The sequence below is a fragment of the Hipposideros armiger genome, unplaced genomic scaffold (genome assembly GCF_001890085.2).
Source record: "Hipposideros armiger isolate ML-2016 unplaced genomic scaffold, ASM189008v1 scaffold_48, whole genome shotgun sequence".
In the NCBI taxonomy this organism is placed as follows: Eukaryota; Metazoa; Chordata; class Mammalia; order Chiroptera; family Hipposideridae; genus Hipposideros; species Hipposideros armiger.
Genome location: NW_017731398.1, coordinates 956,410 through 969,530, shown reverse-complemented (window position 1 = coordinate 969,530; position 13,121 = coordinate 956,410). Strand labels below are relative to the sequence as shown.

At 38.6% G+C, this 13,121-nt stretch overlaps 1 protein-coding gene across 3 annotated transcripts in view; it reads left to right on the top strand.

The window, feature by feature from the left end:
• Positions 1-13,121, top strand: part of BLM (BLM RecQ like helicase) — a 66,307-nt gene that overhangs the window by 17,748 nt on the left and 35,438 nt on the right. For all 3 annotated transcript variants that reach the window (XM_019640251.1, XM_019640252.1, XM_019640253.1), the window contains 7 exons: positions 3,201-3,333; positions 3,625-4,319; positions 6,057-6,248; positions 8,600-8,718; positions 9,649-9,762; positions 12,162-12,260; positions 12,516-12,664. In XM_019640251.1, the coding sequence (XP_019495796.1) occupies positions 3,201-3,333; positions 3,625-4,319; positions 6,057-6,248; positions 8,600-8,718; positions 9,649-9,762; positions 12,162-12,260; positions 12,516-12,664 (1,501 nt within the window). The remainder of the gene's footprint in view (positions 1-3,200; positions 3,334-3,624; positions 4,320-6,056; positions 6,249-8,599; positions 8,719-9,648; positions 9,763-12,161; positions 12,261-12,515; positions 12,665-13,121) is intronic.

Sequence of the window (13,121 nt, the reverse complement as noted above, 5' to 3'; positions counted from 1 at the left end):
GCTACACACGGTAGCCCATGGCAACCCACTGCCACAGGAGCTGCAGCCTACGCCATCGCCGGCGACTCACGGCAGTCCAGCTCCAGGTTGAGCTGTTGTTCAGCATCTTAGCTGTGGAAGGCAGTGTCACTGGCCCTCATATTTGGGATCCGAACCAGGGCCCTCTGGCGTCCCAAGCCAGTTCTTAACCATCGCGCCACTCGGCCGGCCCAGAGCTCACACTCTTGAGTGAGCTCTTAACCAGCTAAGCCACTTGGCCAGCCCTAACTCTTCTTAATAGATACTGGTTTCTAGACCTTTCATCCTCCTAGTTCTCATTGTATAGACTCTGGGTTTGGGTCTTAAAGTTTAATACATTTTTTGTCTGTTGGATTTGTTTCTTAATTCATTTTACATTTTTCTATTAAATATTTAGCATAAATAATCCAATAGTGCTATAACACTTTGAAAAACAGTGGTCTCCTTTCCTCCTACTCATTTATTTCTGCTTCCCTCAGGCTCTTCAAGTCTAGAAGTTTGTGTCCTTCTATTCTGGAAATTTTTCTGGTATTTCTTTTTATTTTCTTTTTGTTTTCTCTTTTTTCTTTCACTCTTCCTGGAACTTTTGTTATTTGTAAATTAAGCTTCCATTAATTTTCTTTCTGTTTTCCATCTCTTGCGTCTCTGCTTTCTAGGAGATTTCCTTCATTTTATCTTTAACTCTTCTATGGAATTTTTCACTTATATCAAATCAATTTCCAAGGGCTCTTTTTGTTCTCTGAATATTTCTGTAACACATTCTATCCTTTTTTGATGGACACTGTAGTTATGTAGTGTGTGTGCATGCTCACATACCTGTGTAGAGGTCTCTGTGTTTCTGTTTGCTCCAAATTTTTTGTTGTTGATTAACTGCCTTGCAATATTAACTGATTTAATCTTCACAGTGGCCCTTTAAGGTAGTCCCCATTTTACAAATGAGGAACCTGAGATACAGGAGAGTAAAGTAATGGCACATGGTCACAGAGTTAGACAGCAGCAGAGCTAGGATTCGAACCCAGCAGTCTCGAGGCTCTTGAGTTTACACTGGTAGCTTCTGCACTATAAGGTTTCTGCATCATTAAGTTTCACTGGCAAAATGATCGGCTAGGACAGGGGCAAGAACAGAATCCTACAGAATGTCGTTAGTGGCCTCCCTCTCAGCTGACACCAGTCCATTTGTCAGTGCTTCTTTTTCATCTAATTATAAATCTATTTTCAGACCATGTTTCTCTCCCTTGTCCACGGGTAAGCAAAAGTCTTGGTCATATGACTTCAGAAGTTCAAGGTCTGAAGTGAATGGATGGGACATTGGCTCTAGAGTGATGCAGATCTGAGGTACAAATCTGTCTCCTCCTCCTTCTGGCTGTGTGGCTATGGCGGATTAGTTGAGCTTTCCTGGACCTCGGTTTCCTCTATAAAACAGGGAGAGTAATATGACCTTGCTGGGTAGTTGTCAAGATTCCAGGTACAGTTCATTGTAGGCCTTCAATAAGTGGTAGCTATTGTTATCTCCCAGTTTAGTAATCCTTTCAAAGAAGGAAGTACATTGAGATGGCTGGTTTATTTTTATGAACTCTTGCTAACTCTATAATTGTTTCCTCTCCTCAGAGCTTACAAAGCAGCCATTTGATAACATGTTCTAGAATTTTGCGTTGAATTAACATCAAGACCACCAGCCTGGAGCTTTTGGCAATCGCTTCACAATGTTTTTGAAAATTCTAACATCGTTTGCCTGTCTTCATTCTTCCATCAACTCTACTATTTACTAGATGTCTCAAGTATCATTGAAATCTTGTTTCTGGGTTTCCTTTGTAATTCTGAGGTGTAATCTATCTGGAAAGGAGACTTGAGCTCCTTACCAATGGCTGTACCTCTCTCTGAGCCTGTCTTGGCTTTAATTCCTTCCAATTTATTCTCCTCTTTCTATGCCCATTCCTCTTGCAGAGAAAACAGAAAAAAAACTAGGAATTCAGCAGTACTGCTTTTACCATCTCATACCTCATGTCCCTATTTACATCAGTCTCTAGCAAAAGTCCACATTTCCCAGTTCATTCTCTCACAGATGCTTGTTCCCACGTTGCTCCATACACCCCCTGATCTCTTCTTTCTTCCTCTCCTTCCTGCCCGTTAGACCTTTCACCTGACTGCTTGGTCAGCAATTTCCCAGTACCCTCATTCTCTTCTCTGACATTTTCTTCCCCTTATTTTTCTGATTGTCTCCAGAGAATACCGTTTCCTCTGCAGCTCACCTACACTGCTTATTTCTCCCACATACCTTAGGCCCTACAGCTGGAGTAGGCATCTTCCTTGCTTCCCTAACCCATTTTTTTTTCTTTCCTTTATCTAAAGCCTTGCCTCCTTTGACATTCTATTTCTTAGTTACATGGCTTAAACAACAACAGCAGCAAAATGTGGGGTGGTCTGGCTGGATTCAGACACTCAAATATTGTTATCAGGAATTTCTCCCTCTCATACCTACCTTCTCGCTCTCCTCTCTTCCACTTTCTCCATTTCAATCCTCCATTTTTTTTCCATCTCTGTTTTCTGCTTTCCCTTGTATGAGTCTTATTTCCAAGTTGTGTTTCCCTTTGTGGTGGCAGAGAAGGCCACCAGCAGCCTATCTAGCTTATTGAAAAGAGAGGTCTACTTTTCCACCAGCTGAAAAACTCCTAGACCTGATTCTCATTGAGCTGCCTTACGTCAGTGCCCATGAGGCAGTGGGGCAGGGGTGGTCTCCCGAAAGAAAGTCTGAGTGCTATGCTGTTACCACTGAAAGGAATTCTGGATGACAGGCAGCCCAGAACAACACTGGCAGGGGAGGAGGAGGTCTTGCCTGCGCAGCCCTTTACGATATGCTTTGTGTGGGCTTGGTGTGTGAGATTTACACCTAAAGTCAGTATAAAAATCATAGTAAATTGATAAAACTTTTCTATCTTCCAACAACCTTGGTTACCCTGAGAGAAATATTCAGAATTAACATGAAATTAAATGATAACATAGTTACAAGCTCTCATGATATAAAATAGAGACAATCTGATTTCAAATTATTTCACAAGGAAATAATAAGGATAGTATATGGTTGTTTATAATGTTTTTGAACTACTTGCGATTTAGCATGCATGACTTTGAAAATCTTAAGTCTTTTGTTTTTAAGGAAAAATATTAACACGGTTACTTTACAGCCAGACAGATAAGTTTACAGCAGCAGCTTATTCGCGTGATGGAGCACATCTGTAACTTAGTTGATACTATTCCTGATGATGAACTGAAAGCTCTGGATTGTGGGAATGACCTGCTTCAGCAGCGGGACATAAGGTATCTTGATTTTTCTCCTTCTGGAATGTACTTGACTGCATTTCCACCACTCTCGGTCTGACACATACAGGGTAAAATGTCCAGGCATTCTGAAAAGGACAAATTATCACTATGTTTTTAATTTATTTACTTTTTCAAACTGTTCCTTTAACATTTGTGTTCAAATTTTTGAGATTGGGAAAAAGAGGATATATTTTGCCACAACTGGGGATGAAAACTAAAGACATACTTGTGTGGCCTACCATAGTAGACCACTTACACTTAATATGGTGCTGTGTGTTCTCTCTTCAGAAAGAAGCTCCTAGCTGAAGCAGATTTTAACCCACGTGGTGCTGGTGTTCTTGGCTCTGTGTGGAGGTGCAGGCCTGATGCTCTTGGTAGCCCTGCTACCAAGGATATGGTATCTGTTTCCCCGCCTTATACATTTCCGAAGGGTGATTCCCTCCCTCCAGGGAATTCTGATACTGAGTTAGATTTCCCACACAGTCCCTCAGAATCCATTTCTACTGGGGAATGTTTAGTGACTACTACCCTAGGAAAGACAGGATTCTCAGCCACCAAGAAGAATCTCTGTGAAGGACCACCATTCAATTCCCAGAAGTCCTTTGTAAGTAGCAACTGGGCTGAAACACCAAGGATAAAAGAAAGAAGAGAGAGCTCTTACTTCCCAGAAAACGTTCTCACAAGCACTGCTGTGAAAGATCAGAATAAACAAAGTGCTGCAATAGATGACTTAGAAAGAGAAATCCAGGCTTCCTATGATATTGATAATTTTGACATAGATGACTTTGATGATGATGATGAGTGGGAAAGTATAATGAATAATTTAGAAGCCAGCAAAGCTTCCACAGCTGCCTATCCACCTATTAAGGAAGGTTGGCCACTTAAATCAGTATCAGAAAGGACTTCTACAGCCAAGGCAAACCTTTCATTGGCATCTACTGTTCAAAATAAAAACTCCTCAGAGTCAATTCAGAATTACACTGGTAAGTTTCAAATAAATTGAATGCTTATATTGTATATGAAAACAAAACTGTCCAAAATCGGAATGTCTAAGAAAAACTGTAGGAAGTCATCATTGCCTGAAAACTACATTGTTTCTATGCAAATGTCTACTGATAATATGAATTACAAATCACAATTTCAAAAGCAAGTTGCTCTTTTGTCTCTGTAGCAGCTGTAGTTTTATAAAATGTATAATTATAACCTATTGTAGTAAAGCCCTAAAGTCATTACAAATGTGCTTTGCTTTTAAATTAACATTTTTTAGTTCCTAAAACAATAAAGCCCATGAAGGCCAAGTTTTTAATGATTTTAGGGATGGGCAAAAGCAAAGCTGAATTTATATGTTAAAAATGTAAGTGTATCTATTTTTAGAATTCTGGATTGATGAGAACTGATCAATTTATAAAGTAGAGAAATGTGTTTTATGTCTTAAAATACTAAAACGTAGGTCAATCTAAGAAAGATACAAAGTCAAATTTCTTAAACCAATCATTATTTCTTTTGGCCTAGAATCCTTTTAATTCATTCAACACACATTTATCGAGTGCCTACTGTGTGCCATGTTCTGTGCTAGGTTCTGGTAATAGATAAATAATGAATAGTCCCTGCCCTCTTGGAGCTCACAGTTTAGTGAGGGAACTTTTTGGAGGAGTGAAATTCGCTACTGTAAATGCTGCAGAGAAAAGCCAAAATTGATTTTTAAACTTTATAAAGTTTTATTACAAATGTTTGTTTTTTTTTCAACTGAAACAAGTTTAGATGTGCAGACTTTTATAAAGTACAGCCCTCCCTGTTTTTGCTATTGATGACTTAATACCAGGGAGGTTGTTCTTACAGTTATGCTGTTGACCTTTAAAATAACCATTAATGGATTTATTTTTGTATCATGTTAGAGTGTGTCATACTTGATGTTCGCAATTATCTTTGAGACAGTTGAGCGTTGGGATTGCAGGAACTGCCAAAGCTGGCGTGAGCTCCTCTTGTTCTCTGTGCTGAGCCAGAAGGGGAGCAGGGGCGGACATGAGAGACATGGTGGAAGGAGAATCAGGAAGCTAAGATGACTCTGAGGTTTCTGACCTAGTGACTGGGAAACTGACACCATTAACAGAAATAGGGGAATCAGGAGACAGGCACATGTGGAGAAAAGCTGAGGTGGACTCTTTTAAAACTTCCTGAGCTTACAGTGTTGGTAAGTCATTCAGGTAGAAATGTCCTGCAGATGATTGGAGATACATATAGGACTGGAACTTAGAAGGGGATCAGTCAGGTCTAAAGAAAGAGATCTAGGAGTTCTGTGCACATAGATCATGCTTAAGATCACAGGACTAGGAAAATTCCCAAAAACAACGTCTAGAGAGCCCAGCCCCAAGTGCCTGAAAGACTCCCAGATTTAAGATGCAGGTGGAGGAAGTGGAGCCAAGAAAAGGAATTTAAACGGAATAGAAAATTCACAATTGTCTTGCAGGTCAAGAGAGAAGAGAAAGGAGGTAATGCAGAGTAGGGTGGTGCTGCAGAAAATCAAGGCGAGACTTGAATTTGGGCCTCAGGAAGTCTCTGGTGGTCTTGACACTTGTACAGGAGGAAATCAGCACATGGTTAAAGAAGGAATTTGCTGCAGGGAAATGTATGCCAATGACTGTGCAGGGCAAAGGGTGAATGCTGAAACTGACTTGTGACATTGATGCACTGATTTTTCTTAACATTGATTATTTTCTTAGACCAGTTGGCGCCAAATTTAGCATCCAGAAATCTGAAACACGAGCGTTTCCAGAGTCTTAGTTTTCCTCATACAAAAGAAATGATGAAGATTTTTCATAAAAAATTTGGCCTGCATAATTTTAGAACTAATCAGCTAGAGGCGATCAATGCTGCACTGCTTGGTGAAGACTGTTTTATCTTAATGCCCACTGGTATGTATTTTTAGATGTGAATTGGCAGGAATCCATTGGCAGATGTGAAATGAAAGCCCTTTAATGGAAATAAAAAGAACACCGACACAGTATTTCTATCATTTAGGGGCCTCTAACCCTCCTGCGCCGTAGTAAAAAAGTATTACCTCACACCCTCTGTTCTAGTTGTTGACATGCTAACATAGCCCTTTAAGATTTTCAAATCAAAGCTCTTTATGCTGAACTGATCTAGAATTTCTCTTTGGGAATTTTTCTTTTTTCTAATCTAATTTAGTCTGGAACATGGACAAAAAATGTAGGACTGAAATAGAGACATGACCATTTCTGGCAGTTTATTTGGTACAGTCTAGTGTTGCATGGTGCTTAAAATCATCACGGCCTGGGCTAAAGCACAGCTCTGCCACTTATTATATTAGCGGCGTGACCTTGAGCAAGGTACTTCACCCCCTGAACCCCGTGTGTGTGTGCAGTGGGGATAATAATAAAGTTCCTGCTTCACCGAGTGTCATGAGAATTAAATGAAAAGCATTTAGCGTAGCTCTTCCTTGGCTTTTTGTGAAGAGATCCAGGACTTTTCATTGTGCTGTTAACGTTTATAACAGTTCAATGATTTATAGTCATCCAAGTCAGAATATTAAATAAGCAGTTAGGATAAGAAGGAGAGGGAATTTGGAGTTTCAGTACCTACATGTGTAGTCTTCTCTCTGACTTTCACTTGCCTCGTTGTGGCCTTAAGCAATTAGTTATTGCCATCATTGTTAAATAGTGTTGTCTGGGCATCTGCATTTTTTTAAACTGATTTTAAAATTTAGATAGAGTTGGTTTAATAATAATTTCATATTTCACTAATTTGTTCACTCTATAGCTTCTGTTTTGACTCCAAATTGGTACTCCAGAGCTAAAGCAGGAAAGGACCCTGGCTCATCCAGTGGTTTCAGGGCTTTCCATGGTCCTTTAGGGAAACCCTAAAGGGGGCATTTTTAAGGATCCTTCCACCCTACTTTCAACCTCTTGATTTATGTATATACAAGATTCCAAATAAGGTTTGTTTTGGCCCCAAAAAAATTGTAAGCCACTAATCTAGTACATTTTGCAGGTGATAAAATTGAGGCATGGTAAGGTTAAATGGCGTGTCTAAGTCACATAGCCTATTAAGTGAAAGAGCAGAAACTCAGCTTCCTGCTCTTGCCTTGACATTTACACATATATATCAAAGTGAAATTTACTTACTACACATGCAGAAAAGATGGAATGTGCTGTTTACTTAAAAACAAAATAGAAGTTACAGAGAGAGAAAGACAGAGCCCCCACCCCCTTTGGTCTCGAAATTTCTTTCATCTTCTGTTCGTACGCACAAATGTAGTTCTACCCCCACCCTTTTTTTTTTTTTAAAGATTTTATTGGGGAATTTGGGGAGGGAACAGCGTTGGGGAATCGGGGAAGGGGAACAGCCAAGTTGCTGTCCTTTTGTTCTTCAGTCTAGTTGTGGAGGACGTCGCTTCACTGGCCTATGTTAGTATTATCATTGCACTCTTCCTGGGTGAGGCAGATAGGTCGTTGGCCACTCAACGGTAGCTTACGGCAGCCCACTGCAGCCTACGCCATCACCGGTGACTCATGGCAGCCCAGCTCCAGGTCGAGCTGTTGTTCACCATCTTAGCTGTAGAGGATGCAGTGTCACTGGCCCATGTGGGATCCAAACCAGTGGCCCTGCTGCTCAGAGCTCGCGCTCCCGAGCCAACTCTTACCCAACGAGCCACTTGGCCAGCCCCAGTTCTACCCCTTTTTTATTTTAAAGAAAATTGGGAATATTACCTTATTGATAAGAGTACAGGGAATAAAAGCTCTGATATTCATACTAGTAGTTTAGGAAAACGGAGATCCTAAAAGTGCTCTGTGGATCATTAAAGAAATATTAACCTATATTTGCTATAAGTTGTAGTGTTGTATATTTTATCACATTTTAGCTCTTTAAAAATTAAATATTATATAAAATAATTATTTTAATCCTAGTATCATAACTAGAGTATTCCCCTTGTAATGCATTTGGATTTCCCAAGTAGACTTATAAGACAATTCTACTGCAGTTAAGTTTCCTGCCCTGACTCCCTGACTCTTGTTTTGGCTCTCGTGTACCTACATGAGATGTCCTAAAAGATAAATCTTAACACATTTAAATTGCCTAACTATTTTGACTCATTTGAATATGGCAAATTGTTGACACCATGGGCAATATCACTTGGTGTTCCATTAGTTACTTTAAATACTATGCGTAGTTTACTTGGTAACTTTTACCTTCATGCTCTCAAGGTAAAACTGACAGATTTTTTTGTTTGTCATTTCTCTTGTAGGAGGTGGTAAAAGTTTGTGTTACCAGCTCCCTGCCTGTATTTCTCCTGGGGTCACTATTGTCATTTCTCCATTGAGATCACTTATAATAGATCAAGTCCAAAAGCTGACTTCACTGGATGTAAGTTAAAACACAACACTACCAATTATAATAAAAATACTAATAAATACATAAAAATAATTATATTTTAATACTCTGGGTTACCTTTTTTATTTAATAGTTTATGGATTATAAGAATAAAGCACAGCAATTACATTTTTTACATTTAAGCACAAGTCTTTGAAAATTCTGTTAGATAACCTGTAGTTTATCTGATTTTATTCTAGAAGAATGTATTTCAGTAAGAATTTTTAACTTGTATTTTGCTGATGTAAATTTTTCTTTCACTAATGTGAAAGGATTTTTTTTTTTTACTACTGCCAGATCAGCATAGTTCTCACTCCCTTAATATCTTAACATGCATACACATGCACATGCCCACACACATATGTCCTTATTCCAACTGGCTGAGATTAAGAAAGTATATGAATGCATTCTACTAAATCCTGCATAATGTGAACAAACAACTGTTTTCAGGGTCGTGAACCCCCACCCCTCAACAAGGCTTTCACCCCACTGGTTTGATTTTTCTTCTAAAGAATGTGTTTGTGCTGTGATGGTAGCCACTGCTCAACCATTCATGTTTTTACAGGACTCTCGTTGTTGTTATGCATTAAAATCCTGAAGATACATTTACCTAAAGAAAAATAGGATTGTACATTAGGACTAGAAGCTCTTGGATGCTGAATTCATATTTATCTTATTTACAAATATGAAAAGCAAAGGAAGTAAAGAAAAAACAGAAAAGGAAGTAAACAATGAGAAGACTATCTTGAGTTCTAGCTAATAAAGGTTTTTTAAAAATATGTACTGATTGTTATTGTTATATTGAGATTATCTTTGACAGGTTTAATACGTGACTTGTAAAATATTTATAAAAGCTAAGGATAAATATAAGCTTACGTCACATTAATGTGTAAAATTTAAATTGTTTACTGCTTTTATACTTAGATCCCAGCTACATATCTGACAGGTGATAAGACTGACTCTGAAGCTGCAAGTATTTACCTCCAATTATCAAAAAAAGACCCAATTATAAAACTTCTATATGTTACTCCAGAGAAGGTTTGTATTTTATCATTATTTTAAAATATGATATTAAATCTGTGTTAGAAAACCAATCCAGTTCTCCCTCTTGAGTTGGGAAAAAGCCAGTTTTCCCCTCCTGTGTTTCTCTACTACTCACATAGAATGCTTCATTCTGGTCACCAAATGTGTGCAGGTTTTTTCTTTACACCAAGCAATTCTTGTGACACCAGCCGAGTGTCCTACAATTTAACTCAATTCTGATACTGCCTACCCAGAGATAGTGTCAGATCCCACAGGTTAAGGGATCAATCCCACAAGATTGTTCCCAGCCCACTTCAGATGCCAATCACAAGTAGTAGGCCCCCAGGTTACCCATAACTTCTATCCTATTTGGCTACAAATGAGAGGTTCACATGGTCCCCTTCTCAGGTTCAGTTAATTTGCTGGAGTGGCCCATAGAACTCAAGGAAACACTTATGATTTCCAGTTTATTAAAGGACATAATAAAGGGATACAGATGAGTGGCCAGATGAAGGATGAGGTCTGGGAGGGTCCTGAGCACAGGAGCTTCTGTCCCCATGGAGTTGGGGGGGTGTCACTCTCCCAGTGTGGATGTGTTTGCCAGTCTGGAAACTCTGAACCCCATACTTTTGGGATTTTATGGAGGCTTTCTCATGTACGCATGATCCTCTCTAGAGGTTGGGGAGTGGGGCTGAAATTTCCAGCTTCTGATCGTGGCTTAGTCTTTCTGGTGACCAGCCCCCATCCAGGAGCCCTACAGGAGCCCACCCAGAGTCACCTCACTAAACTAAAAGGTGCTCCTAGTTCTCTTATCACTTAGGAAATTACAAGGGGTTCAGGAACTAGGGGCAGGTGGAAACCAATATGTGTTTTTTTCTATCATCTCATAAAAGCCCACTAGAATACATATGTTTTTAAGCTTTGACATACTTTCTGATTTACAGTATAGTGTAAGAATTCTTTGACTTTCACCCAGAAACCCCAAATGGTTAGCATTTTACTGTAATTGCTTTATCATTCTCTCTCCATTTTTTTCTTAAGCATTTGAGAGTAAGTTACAGATATGATATATTTTTAACCCTAAATACTTCACTGTGCATTTACTAAAAACAGGAATTCTCTTGCATAACCTCAGTACAGTTATCAAAATCAGAAAATGTTCACGATACAATGCTATTACTTACTCTATAAACCTTATTCCAATTTCACTAGTTTTCCCAATAATGTTTTTTATAGCAAAAGAAAATCCTATATTATACATTGCATTTAGTTGTCCCTTTAAACAAGCTCTCTCTTTGTCTTGCATGATTTTGACAATTTTGAAGAGTGAAAGCCAGTTATTTTGAGGACTGTCCCTCAATTTGAGGTTAGCTTATATTTCCTTATGGTTAGACTCATGTTATTCATTTTGGCAGAAATATCAGAAATAATGATAAATTCTCAAGGCATACTATCAGGAGGCATTTGATGTCAATTCCTTCTGTTGCTAGTGATATTAGTTAACGTTGATCACTGGGTTAAGGTGGTGTCTGCTGGATTTTTCCACTGTAAAGTTATTTTTTTCTCTTTTTGTAATTTTTTGCCTTTGTAATAGTATATATCATGTTGTAGGATACTTTGAGACTGTGTAAATATCCTGTTACTCATCAGACTTTTACTTAAGAGTTTTATAATCCATGGGTGACTCTCCATCAGTTATTACTATAACAGATGCCAAATGATAGTTTTTCTAATTTAATTGGTATTCCACTATAAGGAAGAGCTTTCCCTTTAACCACATATTTATTTATATCGATATGAAATCATGGAATTTTAATTTATACAGTGGGCTATAATAGATTATTATTATGTATTTTGATGTTCTGATTGTCCTGGATTTGGCCAGTGAGAAACCTCCAGTGAGAAACCTCATGTGTCCTTTTGACATGTCCCTGTCAAGTTGTGGGTGCCAGATGTGGTCATTGATACTGGGATGTCATTGCTTCTAGGCCCTGTCATGGACAGAACTACGAAATATAAACACACATGCACACAATTATGTATGAATATACATGCATGTGTATATGTATGTATGTGTATGTATCCCTCCTACCCAGTCACATGCATACAAGTTACACATCTATAACCCTGTTCCCAATGTAAACGTGTGGTGACCCTCAGATATACTAAGGGCCAGAAAAAACGTTTTAGAACCCTTGATCTGACAAATAACTGTTTGCTGAATGTGGGTGAACATTCTAAAATGTCTTTGCTGTTTTCTATTCTGCTAATTCTCTTTATAGATGGGAAGAAGAACCAATTTTCTGTGAAGGTCTTAATGAAGCCTAAGTTGTAGTGGAACTTAAAAACAAGAGAATCCTGGAGGTGATGTGGTACTTAAAATGTTTTTGAATGTCTAATTAATTTATTTCTAGGTCTGTGCAAGTAAAAGACTGATTTCCACTCTGGAGAATCTGTATGAGAGGAAGCTCTTGGCACGGTTTGTTATTGATGAAGCACATTGTGTCAGTCAGGTAAATACGATTTTTATGTCTTGAAATATCGATACATATATACTGCCAAATACATATCCATATAGATAGATAGATAGATAGATAGATAGATAGATAGATAGATAGATAGATAGATAGATAGAAAAAATACATTGAATGAATTATTCTGCTATTTCACTGAAGAATAAGGTGGTTCTTAATACAGTGAGCACTGTTTGCTTTGTATACGAGGAAGATTCGAATAGTCTGAAAAGCGGTGGTTTTTTTTCCATCTAGTGGGGACATGATTTTCGTCAAGATTACAAAAGAATGAATATGCTTCGCCAGAAGTTTCCCTCTGTTCCAGTGATGGCTCTTACTGCCACAGCTAATCTCAGGGTACAGAAGGACATCCTCACTCAGCTGAAGATTCTCAGCCCTCAAGTGTAAGTTGTTGAAAGTCATAAATTTAAAACCCTGGGGCATTGGTTCTTGGATTACTGCACATTAATCACCTAGGAGCTTTAAAAATCTCAATGCCTAGGATGCACCCGATGCCAGTTAGGTCAGAATTTTGGGGCTGAGAGCTGGTATGTTTTAAAAAATCCTCAAGTGATTCCAGTGTGGGAACCAGGTTCCTGTGGCTCTTCGTCACTTACTGGAATGAAGACTCCCTCATACCTGTTTTGTAAGTGGGGATAAAGTGCATGCTGTCCTGTTATTTCCAGGATAGTCCCAGTAATAAATTAGCTTTTATTTATATAATTTTGATTTCCACACACCCTGGAGGATACATTATGAAGTGAACCAATGACCCTGCTTTGTCACTTTCCCCTGAAGTCCCAATTACATCCAGGATGTTGAAAACAGTCCAGAAACTATATATAACAGCCTTTTTACTTT